The sequence below is a fragment of the Pinus tabuliformis genome, chromosome 9 (genome assembly GCF_031772625.1).
Source record: "Pinus tabuliformis cultivar Carrire ecotype Pingquan chromosome 9, CPIR1, whole genome shotgun sequence".
Taxonomy (NCBI): Eukaryota; Viridiplantae; Streptophyta; class Pinopsida; order Pinales; family Pinaceae; genus Pinus; species Pinus tabuliformis.
Window position 1 is genome coordinate 1,642,121,294 of NC_142307.1, and position 20,214 is coordinate 1,642,141,507.

Sequence of the window (20,214 nt, forward strand, 5' to 3'; positions counted from 1 at the left end):
ACACAATACATATGTAGACGCCCTATCTAAAATGGGTCTCTCTATGCTGACTAAAATGATTCATTACATGGTATATGTATAAGGAGATATTTGCAATATCAGTTCGTTTCCTCTCATCTCATACTTCTTTGCTCAAAATATTTGTCAACCAATGGGACGTTTCTACATACAATTTGTAATGACAATTTATTTTCTGATATGGTTATGATTATACGAAACTTTAGTTTTATAATAATTTTTTCTTTCTTAGTGTTTTATTTTTTTATGAACATATGAGGCATATGTTTTATTCTTTTAATGATAGACGAATTCTTGGCCTATCAGATTGACCTTCATATGGCTCTAATTTCTTGAGCCTATGGGTTATGGGCCCATGAAAATTTACTTCTCTCGCCTTAATGTGGAACAATGAAATCATAACCTTCTATGCAAAAATGGAGCTCCCAAACCATGCTTTGACTGCACCACAAAATATCCTAGTAGCATTCAACTTCACCCCTCATTCCATATTTTTCATTGATGCATAATACGTTTGAACTGGAGCTCACGGTCCCATTGTGATGTCACAGGCTATGGTTCAAGACTAGGCCGAGGTTAGAGGATCGACTTTTCTTCTTTCTCTCCATGATGGCCAACTAGTGCTAGACCCAACCACCCAAATGGACTTGAACAAGCTGGGGTGAGGATTCTCCTCGTGGCCTTCTTCCATGACTAGCTCTGAATTTCCCTAGAACCAACTTCCACTTTTGTGCTTTGTTAATGATCCCAGCCCTTCCTTGGAGTGAGGTTGTTTCATACACTGAGCATTGGGACTATCATCCATGTGATCTTCCATTTTGATAGTTGTAGCTAGCTACAGTATCCAATAAATTCCTATACTTCTCTCCTTTATATGATAAACACACTTTTCAATAGGTCTATAGAAAATAAACATCAGAGATTCAAGCAATGAAAAATATAAAACACATAGCTTATGTTAACTCAAGTAGATTTATACATTATAGCCACTCAAGCCTGAGGCCCTTGGCCTGACTTGAAATTTCCTAGCCCTCTTTCTTTCAGCCTGATATTACATTGGCTGGTCGCTGCTTAACACACTTGTAGGCGACTCCTATGAGAACAAAATAGTAAAGTATAAAATAAACTCTAACGTATAAAATAAAATAAAGGAAATTGTGTCCTTGCTCCTTGGCTACCATGATGCTTTTTTGGAAGCGTCTGGGAATCAATTTTAGTTTGGGGGAGGGATGATTCTCTTGTATCATCCTACTGAATCATACTCCTGTGCTTGGAAAAATTCCATGATGGGCCTCATCATGCGCCTCATTGCTACATATCATTCATCCACAACCTCAATCTTCCTTTCCGCATGTGTCTTTTAGTGAGTTGCAACCATGCCTTATCGACACCTCACTATCTCTCCTCCTTTGGCTTAGAATTTTGACATCTTGATTCACCTCCTCTGGAACTTCTCAAGCTTCCTCTGCTTGCTTGGTTGTTGCATTGTTTCTCACCTCTCCTTGACAATTCTACCCACAATTGAAACTTTGGAATTTCTGCAACAACTTCTACCCAACTGTAGCTTGAAGTTTCTCTTTTGCAAGAAATATGACCTTCTTCCTGCACTCTTAAACCACTTGATGACTAAAATATTATGGGACTATCAGTTTGAACTTCAAATGGCTCTAATTTCCTGAGCCTGTGGGTTATCGACCCACAAAAAATTCACCTCTCTCACCCTATTTTGCAGTAATGAACTCATAACCTACCCTGCAGCAATGAACCTCCCAAACCATTCTACAACTACACCACACAATCTCCCAACGACATTCAAATTCACCCCTTATTCCACATTTCTTGTTGACGTGTAATACCTTTGAGATGGACATCAAAAGACCGCCACGACATTAGAGGTTGGTGTTTGAGACTAGGACGAGGTCGAAGGGTCAACTTTTTCTCTTTCTCTCTGCGAAGACCATACTGTGCTAGACCCAACCACCAGACTAAGCCCCGCTCAAGTAGGGGTCAAGTTTCTCCTCGTTACCTTCCTCTACTATTGGCTCTAACTTTCATTATACTCGACTCCTAAGTCCTTTCTCTATTGACGATCCTCGTCATTCCTTAGAATGAGAATGGTTCATGCATTGAGCATGCAATCTATTGTCCCAACGATCTTCCATTTCAGTGACTGCGACCAACTGCAGTGTCCAATAACTCCCCCGTCCTTCTTGCCTTTCTACGATATGAACACTTTCCAATTGGACTATAGAAAATAAACACGAGGGATTAAAAAAATGCAAAATATAAAACACACAAATTATATTAATTCAAGTGGAATTATACGTTATGGCCTGTCGACCCTGAGGCCCTTTACCAAACTCAAAATTGTCTGGCCCTCTTTCTTTCAATCTGATAGTACATTGAGCAATCATTGCTCGACACACTTGCAGGCGACTCCTATAAAAACAAAACATGACAATACAAAACAAACCGTAACCTATCATGAGGATCCACACCCCCTCCCACTTAATCACCTTCTAGAGGCTTCTAATTAATTAAAATTACAATAAAATTGAGGAAATCATATCTTCGCTCCATGGTTACCATTCCGGAAGAGAATCAATTTATGTTTGTAGGAGGGATGATACTCCTACATCACCTCTAGATTATGATGGATTTTTGTTCTTATAGGGCACACTTATATATTTTAATATTTGATATATATGAGTCATATATAAACATGAACTTTCCTTGATAGAACCTATTTGATTTTTCTTTCCTGAAAAAAATAAAAAAAATCACTTTATATAGATTATAATTTAATTGAATTATATAAAAAATATCATCTTTTCCATTGAAAAAAAATTAATTAAATTCACTTTTTCAATTAAAAAAAATTGCTTAAAATATCAATAAATCACATGTATAAATAATTTAATTGGAAATTTTAATTTGATGAAATTTATTTGAAAAATAAAATAAATTCACCCTTTCAGTGAAAAAGAAGAATTTGATTCTAGATAGAATTTTAGTGAAGAAAATAAATTCACTTCTAAATTTCTAGAAGAAGAATATGACTATATAGGGAGAATATCCTTAATAATAAAATGATAGGACAGCCTCGTGTTGTGCTGAATAAGAATGAGAAACATGTTGGTATACCACTTGCCTTAGTGAAGGGTATGATATGATCATATAGACTCGACAATGGGTAAAGCCAAAATGCAAGTGTATCAGATTATCTGGCTTGTATGTATCGAATTATTGTTGTAGGCTTAGGCGTCCAGATGTGTGATTCCTTTTGTTTTGTCATTTTGTATAGAGAAGCACGGGCGATGTGATGGCATTTTTTTGTTAGACAGTTTTCGTACCGTGAACCTTGCCGTAGTTTTAAAAGAAAACGATCATGGTAAGTTCCAGATCTTGCGTACTGTGGCATATCCCGTAGGTTGATAATCCGATTCAAGTGAATACTTTCCGTGCTCGGAATCTGTTCCTTAGTTATTAATTTCCCCTTGTCATTTATGCAGAGTCAGGTGGAGGTGCAAGATGCTCCTGGTAGGTTTAGTTGGACCGAGGGAATAGGGAGAGTTAGGCCACAAACATTATTTTCAGGCCACCGCTTGTTGTCATGTTGTGGGAAGACTTCAGTTAACCGGGTCAATATCTATCCCCACAACACCAAATTTTGAGCTTGGATTCAACTCCCAGAGGTGCGCGATAAGAATATAAATCAAGGATCCCCCATCCTCTAGAGTGCAAACACAGCAGCAACAATGGTGTCAGCTGCTGGAGCTCTAGATTCCGTGGGTGGGAAAGGGCAAGAGACCATGGATATGGATAGATCGAAGCCAACGAAGAAGATTCCCAGAAACAAGTTTGTGATTGCATGTGCAGTGTTGGCCTCCACCAACTCAATTCTGTTCGGCTATGGTATGTTTGGAGTACTTGATTGGAATAGACGATTGATCAGATGGTCTGGATATGACAAGTTTGGCAACTTTTACAGTATTTATTGTGTGTATATAACTGTCAATATTTATTTCATCAGGCTCTTTGCATTTTTATTCTGTGCATACTGAACTTATTTCGCCAGTTTACTTCTGTTGTTGCTGTACTTGTCCCATAAGAGTTTTTCCTGCTCTGTTTGTTCTGGTTCATTTATAGTACATACTTTCGATGCTCATTTCTTCAGCTTTCTTTGTATATATTCTATGTATACTGTCAATACTCATTTCTTAAGTCTTATTTTGTCTTTTGTCTACGTATACCGCTAATACTCATTTTAATAGTCCCAGTTTGGTAGTTTTCCTTTATATTTCTTCCGTGCATTAAGTATGTTTCCCAAAAAAATTATGATTTAGTTTTGAAATAAGCAGTGGGATAATTATTAGTGATTGTTATTTGAGAATATAAGTTTGCTCATCACTGTTATTTAAAGAAAACTACTTCACCTGTAATTACTATCTAAAAGAGTTTATAAAAAGAAAAGCAGAAAAGACTGTGAAATACCTCTAAATCTTCAGCCCTCAGGACTGCCAAATACCTCTTAGCAGTTAACGTATTTTCTTGAGTCTAATTTTTTTTGTTAACAACTCCACCTGTAATTACCAACTAAGAGTCTATAAGGAGAAAAGTTTTCAAGACTGTCAAATACCTCTAAATCTTCAGCAGTTCACATATTTTCTTGAGCCTAAATTTTTTCCTGTTAATTTTTTTCATAAATATATTTACGATTTTTTTGAGTTCGAATAAGTGGTTGGCAAGGCTACTACTGTAACGACTTAGATTCAAAGTTGATGCAAAGCCCTTTGTGTGTAGAGAAAATGTGTATTTCTTCTTTTGTATTTCTCCCGTGCATATTGTTCCTACTTACTTTTTTATTTCTCACAGGCTTTTGAATTTAGTATCGATGGAGGCAACGGCGTTGCCATACAAACAATTTAGGATTAAAGCGGGCGTACAGTCGTTTTAGTTTTAAAGCTGGTGTATAGTCGTTTTTAAGAAAATATATTATAAGTTACTGTGACCGATTTTCCGAGTTCAATAAACTTTAACATATTTTCCAGGGTAAAGGTTAAAGGTTAATAGTGTGAGTTTGTATGAAGTAGTCGGTGCAGAAGAGTCCGGTATAGTTAGAGTATGCATAATTTCATATTTACTAAATTTGGTATTTATGTTTTTGTAACTGGGTCATTGTAATAAAAAACCAGAAAAAACTAGCCCAGTAAGTAGATGTATATGAGAGAATCAAGTATGGGAGAATCAAGAGCGATTAAGCAACAGCTAACCATTTTGTGTTTATTTGTTCTTTCTTCCTCTGGCTTTCCAACCAGCATGAAACTCATCTTTTTCTTTCAACAGTTTTTTGGATGATCAATTTGCATTTCTGAACTATACTAAATATAATTACTTCTTGATATTCTCCTCGACAGATGTCGGAGTGATGAGTGGCGCCGTTATCTTCATTAAAAAGGATCTGAAGATCAACGACGTGCAAGAGGAGGTATTGATCGGATCGCTGAACATAATTTCCCTACTGGGATCTGCCTTGGCGGGTAGAACTTCGGACGCAATAGGGCGAAGATGGACAATGGCTCTGGCAGCTTTTATATTTCTGGTTGGGGCGCTTGTCATGGCCGTGTCTCCTTCCTTTGCATGGCTGATGGTGGGGAGATCCGTGGCCGGCATAGGAGTTGGATACGCCCTCCTCATAGCTCCGGTCTACACGGCCGAAGTGGCTCCCGCTGCTTCACGTGGCTCGCTCACATGTTTCCCTGAGATTTTCATTAACGTGGGAATTCTCATCGGTTACATTGCCAACTACGCTCTGCAAGGGCTACCCCCGCACTTGAACTGGAGAGTCATGATCGGTCTCGGGGCCGTTCCGCCGCTTTTCCTAGGGATAGCGGTGCTGATGATGCCCGAGTCACCGCGTTGGCTGCTTATGAGAGGCCGAAACGAGGACGCCATGAAAGTCCTGCTGAGGACTTCGGTGGACCAAGCGGAGGCCTCTGAGAGGCTGGAGCAGATTGTAGAAGGGATTCAATATGCTAAACAGAATGCGTTAGTCCACGAGAGTTCAAATCCTAAGAAGACTTCAAACTCTAATAAGACCTCCAAGAACGATGGAGAGGGAAAATGGCGTGAGCTTTACAAGCCCTCTAAAGCCATCAGGCGCATGTTGATTATCGCGTTGGGAATTCAGTTTTTTCAGCAAGCTGGAGGCATCGATGCCACGGTTTATTACAGCCCGGTGACCTTCAAAACAGCCGGAATCAACAGCCAAGGAGGGATTTTGGGTGCAACAATGGCAGTAGGGTTTGCAAAAGCTGGATTTGTTGTGGTGGCGGCGGTTCTGATAGACAAAGTAGGCCGCAGACCTTTGTTGCTGACAAGTGCAATTGGTTCGACTGTATCTCTCTTAGCTTTAGCCACAGCGTTGGCGGTTATAGGGAAGTCATCAACTGTGGGAATGGGGCGTGAAGTTGCTAGCTACCTGGCCGTAATCGCAGCCTGCGGTAATGTGGCATTTTTCTCAGTTGGAATGGGGCCTGTTAACTGGGTGCTGGGAGCCGAGATTTTCCCTCTTAGACTGCGGGCCAAAGCGGCCAGCCTTGGGGTGGCCGTTAACCGAGGCATGAGTGGGGTGGTCTCAATGACATTTCTCAGCATTTCCAAAGCAATGACTGTGCCTGGAACGTTCTACCTCTTCGCAGCTGTTTCGGCTCTCTGTTCAATCTTCATATACTTCTGTGTACCGGAAACGAAAGGCAAAACCTTGGAAGAGATTGTGGAATCTTTCCACGTGAAACCTCAGGAATCTTTAGACAAAATGGCAACAGATCCGTCAGAGCTTGAGCTTGGTAACAGGAGGGGTATTCCAGTGGAAGCAGAAACAGCCGTACCATGATTGGTAACAGGAGGGGGTATTCCAGTGAAAGCAGAAACAGTCGTATCATGAACGTATTCTAGTGAAAACTACGATATAACTACGATATATTTTATATGACCCTGGTATGGCCGAAGCTGCACCATAAAGAAAAAGGAAAATAGTTTGTCATATGTAGTCCATAGGGTTTGTGTCTGTTTAAGTGCAAGTTGATGTAATGTATATTGTCGTTACTTACTTTTTTCTTGATTGTTTTGGATTGATTACGGGTGGTTGTACGATTCGGATTCAGTCTCAGCCACAGCTGAAAAAAGTTAAAGGCTAACCATTTCTATCAATGTATACGAGATCTATATGTACGATTTTCCAATAAAAGCCACGTTTAAATTAGTGTAAACCCATGTTTTATGATTGGTAAAAAATCTACGAGATCTACATTTATGATTTTTCAAGAAGAGCCATGTTTAAATTAGTGCAAACCCATTTTTTTTTTATGATTTGTCAAAAATCCCAATTTGGAGGTCTCAATTCAATGTACTTCATCGGATCTGGGCTGAGATCACAGCCCGGCAAGCCATGTTTAAATTAGTGTAAACCCATCTCTTTTATGATTTGTCAAAAATCTACGAAGTCTACATTTACGACGTGATTCGCCCCTTTAGCCCCAGCTTTCCGGGTCCGCAAGCCCAACTAATTCTCATAAATAATCGAATATATAAGGAAAGGGAGTCGTTACCATGTCTTGCTTAAGGCTTTCACTTACTCAATGGAACCTACACTATGGACTACCAGAAGTACAACTAAGCTTGATTAACCGATTAACAAGGCTAGACAAGAGTTAGCCGTGTTGATAGACAGCGTGGGGCTGGGGCGTAGAGACTAACCTAGAAGTAGGGTGGATTCTAATAGTCTCGGTTGTTCCAACTAAGAAATATAAATCTAAAGATTCTTCATCTAAATCTAAATCTTTTGATTAAACCTAGTTCAAATAGTCTCTCTAAAAAGAATACGTTTATGATACAGTGATAAGAAGTTATGTTACGACACCCCCTTTACTTGAGGATTTCAGACGCCCACAGGCCAAAGGTGCTGGGAATTAGGAAACTCTAAAGAAGAGCCATGTTTAAATTAGTCCAAACCCACTTTTTTAATTATTTGTCAGAAATCCCCACTCTCATGGGCTCAAACCAATGTACTTAATCCAATTTAGGGCTCAATCCAATGTACTTCATCCCACTTGGGCTGAGATGACAACCAAGCGAACTAAATACAAATGTAAACTCTCTTAGCACAAGTAAATAGATTGAGATATTAAAAAAGTTAAAGGCAACGCATGTTAAGAATTTTTATGTCTTTTTTAATTTATGGCGTAGCTGTTAAATTTACACTTTTGTAATTAGTTATTATAATACATAGATATTGTTATAATAATATTAAATAAAGTTATATTAAGATAATAAAGTTATTTTGGTTAAAAAATATAAATAAACAATAAAATATAAATAGATTTATTTGTATATATATTAATCAAATTTATATGTATTTTAGATTTATGATATTTATGTTAAGTTTCTTTAAATTTATTTCATGGTGGTTGAAGAAATTTGTCTTCTCATATATTTATAATATATCAGTTGCTTTTAAGGTTGTTTTCTAATTTATGCGGTGTGAGATCAGTGTTTTCAAAGATTAAGAAATTAATCATAGTAGTTATTTTTAAGGTTGTTTTTTTAATTTATGCATTTTCAAGTAGGTGTCTTCAAAGATTGAGAAATTAATGATGTTAGAATATGGACAAATTTTATTCAGAACAAAATAATTATACCATAAAAAATCAATCATTAAAGAAAAAAAGAAAAGTTAATTTTTTCTTATTATTACTTTTCAAAGATAATTGGAAAGATCTCTCGTTAAAAACATAATTGTAATTTAGACAAAATAAATTACATTTATTCATCACTATAAAAACATCAAAATTTAATTTTTATAGTTATTTAATAGATATAGATTTAAAAAATGATATAAAATATTTTAATTTTTAAAATACTATAATATACACATATATATCATTTATTTTTTATTTAATTTATTTTTAATTTTTAAATATAGTTTAATATAACGTTATATTGTGAAAATATTTTTTCCATTATAAAATATTTTGTTACTTTCATTGTAAATGTTTACTGAATTTTAAGTCAATTTTGTTATATTACAAAATAAGAAAATAAACGCATGAATAATATTAATAAAAAGAAAATATTTTTTCCCTCATAAAATATTTTGTTACTTTCATTGTAAATGTTTACTGAATTTTAAGTCAATTTTGTTATATTACAAAATAAGAAAATAAACACATTAATAATATTAATAAAAATAAAAATAATTTCATTTACAATCATTATTAACCGGTTTCACCTGAAATATATTATTTAAAATACCACTTAATCAATATTTAAAACGAAATGCTATTCTAATTGAAATTTAAACTTTTATAGGAAAAAAACATAATATTTTCATCTCATATAAAACGTGTTTCTTCATTTTTATTTGATATTAATTTTGAAAATATACCAGCTTGAGTGTGTACTGCATTGTATTTATCTTAATCCACGGTTCTATGTATATAATAATTATAATAAAGAGCACCGCAATATTTATCAAAAATTGACTTACGGCTTAAAGTTTGTTGTTTTCCTGACGTTTGAACCTATTACTGGTAAAAGTAGTCATATACACTCAATCACACTCAATACTGTATACTTGCAAAATTCAGCGATCCAGTGGGAAGCGACCTCTGAGAAATCTATCATTCTGAGTGAAAACAATGTTGAAATTAGCATATGCCCATTTTAATATTGTTGATTTCATTTCTCTTTTGTAAAAAACTCCTTCCGAAAGCATGGAGCACGACCCAATTAAGTAAGCCAAACATGGTTTCCCAGCCGGATGGGGTGCCAGCCAGGTGAGGGCGTATGGCAACCGTCTCACTAAGTACTAATAGTGGCGGGCGACGCTCTCTAGAGACATCAGCTTACTGTAGAAAATGGGCAACGCTGCAGATAAATTCACTTCATCCCCATGCTTGTTCGTTCTAGTTGATTGTTTCCTTTTGGAACAAGTTTTTCTCTCTGCTTTCTGATCAACAGGCTAAGTTTCTTTCCAGTCTGGTCTTTTATTGCTTTTCCATTTTCGTTTCTGACTACTTAATCTTCCGCCCGCCCGACCATTCTCGCCCTTTCCTCCTTCCTGGCTCTATTGAACCTTTATGACTAGTGTCTAGATGTAAAGACTTGTGCTTCTCTTTCTCCTGGTAACTCAAGTACTCTCCTTGTGACCTGCTCTCTCGAACCCCAATGACCCCATTAACCAGTGTCCACTCACTTAGCCCTATTCCCACAACCGCCCCCACCCTCACCGACTCCATTATCCAGTGTCCACTCACTTAGCCCTATTGCCCAAATCCAGGACTTCAACTTTTGTTTCTTACACTACCTCTTGCATCTTGCTCTTCGTTTGGTTCTTGGGTTCGCGGATGCAAAACAACTGTAACATGCTTAAAGCTGATACAGTGTTGCAGGGATCAAGTTGGCTCTTAGTGTTGCATGTTGCAGGGATCAAGTTTGCTCAAGAGCCCAGCAGAGAGTGGAATTCTCAGTGAGGCTCTTCTGCTCTCATACACCCCAATCCATTCAAGACGAAATTATGGAGGATGAACACGAAAATATAAGGGAACGTGGCTGATTAACTGAGACTAAGGTGGAGAATGAAATTGTTGATTTGGTCTAGATTGATTCTAGATGTTTGCCACAGCTACGATGGTTTTAGTCAATCTATGTATACAATGGATGGTGGATATCTATTGGCACTTAAAATGCTTTTCGGGAAAATGCTTTGGACGGTAATGAAGTCGAGGAGATCCTCATTATGTTAGATGAACTCCAACTCTATGTAATTGGTTGATGATAGTTGTCTGCAAGGCATTGAAGCTCATTAGGGCCTCCTTCTCGGTTTAGGCTGCTGGCCGGGAAGCCACAGAGAGCTATTTGCAAGAGGAATCAGAGTCCCCGATGATGATTTTTATTTACTTTCCTTCTATTTAATTTAAAAGTTTCTTTTCTAGTTTTCAGTGTATTGTTGCAATAGCAGGCTATATCCCTCAAAAAGAAAATTGATATAATTTTGATTTCATGTTAAATTTTGGATGCTGAAAAACTCTGGCTTTTTCAGAGTTCTGATTTCTCATTTCAGTGAAAGACCTTGTATTCTTCAATTAAGAAATACTGTGTTTTCCTGTTAGAATTTAAGAAATTGAGGGAAAAAATTTGCCTACTCCCAAAAAAAATCTAAGCAACTTGGGATTGGGTCAGAGCGAAACTAAATGCAGTTATATTTATTGTCGCGAAACAAACTGAGAAGTGTGTCACTGTGGTTGGGTTTCGATCACATGCCGAGTAACTGAATCTAAACGTATTGACTGTGGAGAGATCAATCTCCAAAGTAACATTGCGGTCCGACGCAACCCAACTTCATCCAAATGTATTAATTCCGGAGAGATGAAACTCGACATACCAAGTAACCTAATCGACATGTATTAACTGTGGACAGGAAATAGCGGTGCGGGTAAATTTACAGACCAACCGACTTAATCTAGATGTAGTAAGTGCGGAGAGATACAAAATACCAAGTGGGGCATTGAAAAATATGAATAGAAATATGTTAAAAACATCGTGTACATTCTTCGCTGGATGCATGATTAGATAAATAGAAACTACGAAGATTCCAATTTAGCGATTCAACTTGGCTACTCATCCTTTCCTTCTCAAATCACGGGAGTGAATATCGGCGGAAAGCGAATATACCTCGAACGACAAACAGTTTCAACATCTCCTGCAACATTGAACTTATGTGACCCCATACAGCTTTTGACAATGTAACTCTTATTTGTATTTTTATTACAAATCAAACAGAGATCATTTGAGAACATATTGGCTGAAAGAGAATATATATAGGAAAACGACAAACACCAATACTCGAGAGTGGAGACTCAACATCCGTAACACTGAACATAAATGGCCAGTATCGAGCTTTTGAAGCAAATCGAGAACCCTTTATTTTGCCAAAACCAAAAAGTACAATATAAAAATATTAAATTCCCTTCCCCAACCCTTTATTTCGCCAAAACCAAATATTAAATCCCCCCAGACGAGAAATCAGTGGACTGACGAAAAAATTAAAGACTACCACGTTGCTTTGGAGATTGCAAATATAAAATATATGATCTTAAATCATCCCTGCAAAAAGATTGCATAGAGTGACAAATAGATTTGTTTTATAAATTTAGGTGTCAATGGAATATGGTAAGTAGTGGTAGTGAAGTTATATATATTAAATTATTAATAGGTTTTGTTATAATATTATAGGTAAATATTATGAATTATTAATACTACCTGAAATTTGTTTATTTCATATTTTTTAATTCATGAATTTAATTGAAAGAGAAGAAATCAGTGGGCTGACGAAAAAATCAAAGACTACCACGTTGCTTTGGAGATTGCAAATATAAAATATATCATCTTAAATCATCCCTGCAAAAAGATTCCTTAGAGTGACGAATAGATTTGTTTTATAAATTTAGGTATCAATGGAATATGGTAATGGAATATGGTAAGTAGTGAAGTTATATATATTAAACTATTAATAGGTTTTGTTATAATATTATAGGTAAATATTATGAATTATTAATATTACCTGAAATTTGTTTATTTCATATTTTAAATTCATGAATTTAATTGAAAGAGAAAAAAATTATAACTATTTATTTCGGAAATAAATGATATTCTTTGGTTTGTGGTTTGTTCATATATTAAGAAAATTTTATAATATGCTATGGAGGTTGAGTCTCTACTATCCACTTAATAATTTCATATAAATAAATTAAAATTCTGGAAGCCCAATTCCAAAATACACATGCTAACCTAGGTCCACCTTAATTCCATATATACCAATCATTGAGAGCAATCAAATATCTCAGAAGCAAAGACCAAGGAAATGTTTACACCTTGAGATATTTGATTCGTTTTGAGGCTTCTTAAATCTAGATCTAAGACGAATCTATGTTGGTTTATTTTTCCAATTAATTTACACTTAACAATATAAAGTAATTACTTTCTAAATTTTTATTTTGTACAATGGTTCTATATTGGTTCTTAATAAAATTGTTTATATTTATATAAGTTTCATAGCTCAATTATATTCTTGTATTTCTTTTAGATGCTTTTTTCCTTTTTAAATAATTTAATTTTTAATGTAATATGCATATCATTTGATATATAGGGAAATATATAACTAGCAATTGCACAAGATGTTGCAAAGGAAATGTCTTAAGGCAATAGCATGTAAGACCAATATATTATTCTTCGACAATTGTTGAAAGATAGAAAAATATCAACAAAAGGCAAGCACCATGCTATAATGAATTTTTTTTACAATATTGCTTCCTTGAGCCTTACGCATCATGATGTCTGTGTTCAAGTTAAATACCTTGTCTAATTATGCCAGCATTTAAATGCCTCATAAATAAAGAAATAGATCGTGTCTCAATTTATCAACATGAGCTATGTCCTTCACATTTAATAGGCTATGACGAATGCTCTTATCGGATGAGTAGAAAAATAAGCTATATGATGAAGAAGGGAGTTGTTGTTAGGTCCATATACTACTAGTGTAGCCCATTACTGTTATTAGTGCAACCCCCTTATTGTATTGTTGTGCCCATGTAGTCCCAATATTCCTATTATTGTGCCCCTTAGAAGCCCACTATTGTTATTGTTGTGGCCTTACAATATTATTGTTATCACAAATTTGATTATACTGTGACCCCTTTGACTCCTATATATACAAAGGAGATCTTGTCATTTGTATCTTCGAAGAATTGTTCATTTTTGTCATCTAAAGGAGGTTTCACCCTCGAATAGGCTTATTTTGAAGTCGTTCATCTATTTCTTCTTCTATTTTGTGAGCTGGTTTCATAACATTTGGTATTAGAGCTTTGGATTCTAGGGTTTCACTGCTTCAAACAGGTCATCATGGAATTTCTGCTATAAATTTTTTTCTACGAACTTTCAGAGGATGAAATTAAAACCCATTTGAGTTGACATCATGGGGAACCTTGTGTCCAAATTTCTGATATTGTCTTGCTATATTTTTGTAGATATGAGCTAAGAAACTTATGGTTTTTGCAGGCTCTAGAATTCCATCTCAAATAGATCATCATGTAATTTTCATTATAATTGTTTTGCAATGAAACTTTAGCAGCTAAAATTAAAACCCATTTGAGATGAAATCGAGTTGAAAATTATGTACGAAATCCAAAGAAGTTATAGTTTCTGCAAGCTCCTGAATTCGATCGTATAAATGTGACCTTCGGAAATAGTCATAACTTTCTCTCTGAGCATCAGATTCAAATTTCATAGAACGTGACAGAAATAGGATTGATTGTAGTTTTTTAGATAATGTTTTTAGGGCTGAAGGTTGAAAAAGTGACATGTGGCACTTTGTACAAGTTCGTTCTACTAAATGAGTATATAATCAGGTCATCGTGGGAGATTGGGCATAACTCTTTTTTGAAGAATACAATTTCGATCGAACTTGTAGGGTTGGAAGGAGGACTCACAGGGCTACCAAAGGATGAAATTTCAGAACTTGGAAATCCAAAATTACAGAGTTATAGTCCTTTCAAGATCAAGATCTTAAAAGCAAGAAAAAGAGATATGAGGAAGTTTGATGGCAAGGATTCGGTAACTTGGATACTACAGATGGAGCAATATTTTAGTCTACATGATGTGCAACTATTACAAAAGGTACATATTGCATCTTTATATTTAAAATAGAATAATTTTGTATGGTATATAAGGCTTTGTTCTTGTAAACCACTTGTCACCTGGTCAATTTTCACGAAGGAAATGATAGCACATTATGAGAATACAAAGAGAAACACCTTCTTTAGCCAATTGATAAATGTAAAAAGAAAGGGTTTGATGGCAAAGCATGTTGAGGACTTCCAAAAATTGAATATAAGGGTAAGTGATATTCCGAGAAGTAGAGGATTGGTTTCTTCATAGGGACTTTAAAGGATAACATCCAACATGAGGTTCCCCTTTGGGAACCTGATTCATTAGAGAATGCATACAGGTTGGCAACAAAAATTGAAAGACAAATTATGGAAACAAGGAATCCTAACACTCACAACTATAAAAATAGAAGTGTTGTTGCTCCTAGCCTTCCATAACCTACAAGATTAACATCATAACAAGTGGAAGAAAAAAGAAAAAAGGCTTTGTTACAGTTGTGATAGCAAATATGCTAAAGGTCATAAGTGTGCTGAGAATAAATTATTTTACATAGATTGTGAGGAAAAGGAAAAAAATTATCGAAAGACATCAAAAGAAGAGGATATACACCAGGAACCAACCCCAAAGAAAGAAGAAATGAATCTGATGATTTCAGGTAGTGCATTGGCAGGAATTACCACTCTTCAAACTCTCAAGATAGATGGATAAATAGAGATATTGAACAAACACGATGGGTCAAGTGGTTACCTTTGGTTGAATGGTGGTATAACGCTTCAGCAAAAATGACCCCATTTATGGCACTTTATGGATATCATACATCATCCATCACATCATCTTTAAGACAAAATTATAAGGTTCAAGGAATGGAAGATCACATCAAGCATCAACAAAAAGTTCTCCAACTCTTGAAGGATAACCTCACTTTGTCGCAGAATCAAATGAAACAACAAGCAGGTCAACATCACAACAAAAGAAGCTTTGATGTAGGGAATTGGGTATTTTTATAGCTACAACCATACAAACAAATGTCAATTGAGTAAGGTAAGAAGGATAATAAATTATCACCAAAGTATTATGGTCCTTACAAGGTGTTGCAAAAGATTGGTACTATGGCATACAAATTGGAGCTTCCTGCATCTTCTCGAGTGCCCCCAGTTTTCCATGTTTCATTCTTAAAGAAGGTTATAGGTGATAAGTTCCCATTTCAAACAATATTTCCGAAACTTGACAACGAAGGAAAAATCATATTGGAACCTAAAGTAGTCATGGAAATAAGAACCTGACATCTACGAAATCAATCAATTTTAGAGTATCTCATAAAGTGGATGAACTTAACCGTTCAAGATTCTGCATGGGAGGATGAGAATTTTTATACAAAAACATCCAAAAGTACTCAAGTGTTGAGGACAACACATTTTTGAAGAAGAGGGGCATGTTAGGTCCTTATAATAATAGTGTAGCCCCTTAGTTTTATTAGTGCAATCCCCTTATTGTATTGTTGTGCCCATGTTGTTCCCAGATTCTTATTATTGTTCCCCATACAAGCCCACTATTGTTATTGTTGTGCCCTTACATTATTATTATTATGTCAGCTTTGATTATACTATGACCCCTTAGACTCGTATATATAGAAAGGAGGTCTTTTCATTTGTATCATCAATGAATTGTTCATTTGTGTAATTTAAAGGAGGTTTCCCCCTCCAGGAGGCTTATTTTGAAGTCATTGATATATTTCATCTTTTATTTTGTGAGTTGGTTTCATAACAATTGTGAACATGTCTTTGTGTTAAAGCACAAGGGAAAAGGAATGAAAAGGTTTGGCCACCAAAGAGACAAGAGATGAAGCCAAAGAGATCACATGTTCAAAGCATAAAGGAGAGGAAATTTCAATGCAAGTATCAAATGCAAGTGCTATTATTGTGCAAAAGTTGGTCATTATGAAAAGAATTGTAGAAATGAAGTATGGATTTTCTCATGCAAAGTGTGAAGAGAAGAGAGATCTTAGATTCTCTATGACTTCATTATTGACCAAAAATATTCTAAGGAGATATTACATAGGCCACATGACATGAGAAAATGAATGGTTTTTCCTAATTGAATCATAATAAAAACCACCAAGAGACAATTGCTCCAAGAGATAAGAAGGCAGACATCGTAAAAGGAGAAGGAACAAACCCAATGAAAGTTCCTAATGGCATGGAAAATTTTCGGGGCTAATATTTGCAAGTGGGCTAATTTTCCATGCGTTTTCCTAGAAAACGATTCGCTAATTTCTATGCTTTCTAAAAATGATTCCCCTAAATTTTAGATCATAGAATTATTTTACCTTAAAAATCACCAAACATTTATATAGAAACTATAAAAAATTATTAGAAATTTGAATATTTTTACAAAAACATCACCAAACATTTTACATATTTCATATTATGGAACAATGAGAATTGCCAAGTTTTCCAAACTTTAAGATAAATTTTCATCCTTAAAATTTTCCTTGCCTAATGGAGGTCTTAATGGAGGTCTTAAATATGTGGAGTATGTATATACTGGGCCTTAAGAAGAAACTATAGACAAAAAATGCTAAAGCATCATTCCAAGACTAAATTTGATTGATAGGGTTTCAAGACAAAAAATGCTAAAGCATCATTCCAAGACTAAATTTGATTGAAAATGTTATTGAAGGAGATCTTGACAGGTATACAGTTACGACAATAGGAAAAAAACACTGGTGGCTGAAAACGGCTCCAAAAATCAACTATGTCATCAAATATATGGATATCTTAAGTCAATAATCTAGATCATTTAAAGAAATTTAATATGGTTCATGTTTTTCCTCTAATTCAACACGAGTTATTGTGAATTTCACATTTTAGACAAGAAATATAGGGATAAATTTGACAAGAAATGTTGCATGAAGAAAAGTCATACATGTCTGTTTTTTCCTAAAGGTGAGTACCCTGATCATTGATGCTAGGAAATTTTCCTTTATTTTGATTATTGTTGATGCAATCCCTATTTTGAAAGGATGAGCTTCTTTTGGTGTTGTTATTACTAATAATTTCTCCTTTGTACAAAATGTATCCTCAACAAGCATCGCTAAGTTACGTTTGATATCCCTTGATTTACGAATTTTCAACACTTTTTGAATATATTACTCGGGTCTACGTATTTGATACAAAGGCATATGAATTGTTGTGCTTCACTTGGTTGGATATAAGAAACAGATGTACCAAGTCATCATCGTAACATTGGAAATAAGTCATCATCGTAATTTAGTATTGGTGTTCCAGTTGAAATTTTTTTGTCTATGCATATATGAATTATGTACATAGGGATGTCAAAATTTTGGTGTTCTAAGACTACCTATACCATTATTTAGGGATTATTTTTCAGAACTCAGTATAGTTTACTAACCTTCAACTAACATGTCCAATCCTACATAAAACGTGTCTAGATGGATGTGATTACCTGGAGAGAGCCTCATTTTCCCCTGTAAGTTGTTTATAATGTTTTTCCTATAGTCTATTAATATGATGCATTGTATGCTTTGCTGGATTGTATGCATCTAGAAAAGTTCAGTGGCCAATCAACTGCAAAATAAATGTGCAAGGATAAAAGTAAACATTGAATGTGTTGCTTGTAAGATTTCTTGTATATGTAAGTTTAATCATATGGTATATGTAAGTTTGGACTAACATGATTTTTTATGGACAAATGACAAATTGGTAGTTTTAAACCACGTATATGTTGAATAAGAAAGACAATATGGGCATAAAATTTGTCCTTTTTATTTTTCTGGAAAAAAAATGACAAGGTAGAAGATTTCACCCACATCAATTGTAAGCATGATAAATTGATCTTTGTTGGTTAGTTGTCTGTGTGTAATTTTAGGGACAATGATAACAGAAAGGTACTTGAGACAAAAATATCCAAAGGCCCTAGTCATGGCCAGACTTGGGGAGTTTTAATTTGGTAACCATACTCTATGCACATAAGATTCATCTTTTAGAGCATGGACTCAATCTTTGCATTGGTTTATCATTTTAGCCTCCCATGACATGTAAAATATTTATCTCAGATACCCATAGATGCATAACAAAACCTTTAACAGTTCATGAGAGATCCCTAAAGTTAGAGGACAAAACTTTTCATTCTCAATTTTGTTGTCGAAGCAACAAATATGGAGAGCATTCTGACAAATAAACAACACAATATAATAAGAAATATAGTGTCCACTCACTTATCCCTATTTCCACACCACTTGCTCCATTATCTAGTGTGCACTAACTTAGCCCTATTGTCGAAATGAGGGACTTCAACTTTTGTTTCTTACACTAATCCCTTGTATCTTGCTCTTCATTTGGTTCTTGGGTTGGCAGGCCCAAAGGAACTGTAGCATGCCTAAATATGATGCAGTGTTGCCTGTTGTAGGGATCAAGTTGGCTTGAGAGCCCACCAAAGGGTGGAATTCTCAGTGAGCCTCTTCTGCTCTCCTACACTCCAATCCATTCTAGGTGAAATTGTGGGGATGAACACGAAAATGTAAGGGAACAAAGTTTCTTAACTGAGACTTGGGTGGAGATTGAAATTTTTGATTTGGTCTAGATGTTGGCCAAAACTATGGTGGATTTGGTCAATATGTGTATATAATGGATGGTGCATATCTATTGCCACTTAAAATGTTGTTCAAGAAAATTCTACTGGATAGTAATGAAGTTAAGGATATCCGCATTATGTTAGATGAAATTCAACTCTCTATAAGTGGTTGATGATGGGTGTCTACAAGGCATTGGAGCTCATTTGGGCCTCCTTCTCAGGTCTAGGTTGTTGGCATGGAAAAAACAAAGACTTATTTATGAGAGGAACCAATCTACCTGATGATGATTTATTTGCTTTATTTTATTTTATTTAAAAGTTTCTTTTCTAGTTTTTGGTTTATAGTTGCAATAGCCGGCTATATCTGTCAAAAGAAAATTGATATAATTTTTATTTTTATGTTAAATTTTTGATGCTGAAAAAAAAGACTTCTGACTTCCCATTTCATTAAAATACTTGGTAATCCTCAATTAAGAAATACAATGTTTTGTTGTTAGAATTTAAGAAATTGAGGGAGAAAAATTCCCTACTCCCAAAAAAACTAAGCAACTTGGGTTTGTATTAGAGTGAAACTAACTTAATCTAGTTGTACTTATTGTTGAGAAACAAATTGAGAAGTGTATCAATGTGTTTGAGTTTCAATCACATGCCAAGTAACTTAATCTAAATGTATTAATTGTGTAGAGATCGATCTCTAAAGTGTAACATTGCAGACTGACACACCCCAACTTCACCCAAATGTATAAATTCCGAAGAGATCAAACTGGACATACTAAGAAACTTAATCTAGATGTATTAACTATGGATATGAAATAGTTGTGTAGGTAAATTTACATACCAACTGACCTAATATAGATGTATTAAGTGTGGGGAGATCCA

At 35.2% G+C, this 20,214-nt stretch overlaps 1 protein-coding gene across 1 annotated transcript; it reads left to right on the top strand.

Annotated features, from left to right (window-relative positions):
• Positions 1 to 3,559: 3,559 nt before the first annotated feature.
• On the top strand, positions 3,560 to 7,289 carry LOC149155128 (putative polyol transporter 4). The gene is made up of 2 exons (XM_089445045.1): positions 3,560 to 3,933; positions 5,436 to 7,289. The coding sequence occupies exons 1-2, from the start codon at positions 3,777 to 3,779 to the stop codon at positions 6,911 to 6,913; spliced, it is 1,635 nt and encodes a 544-aa protein (XP_089301171.1). The 5' UTR covers positions 3,560 to 3,776; the 3' UTR covers positions 6,914 to 7,289.
• The last annotated feature ends 12,925 nt before the right edge of the window (positions 7,290 to 20,214 follow it).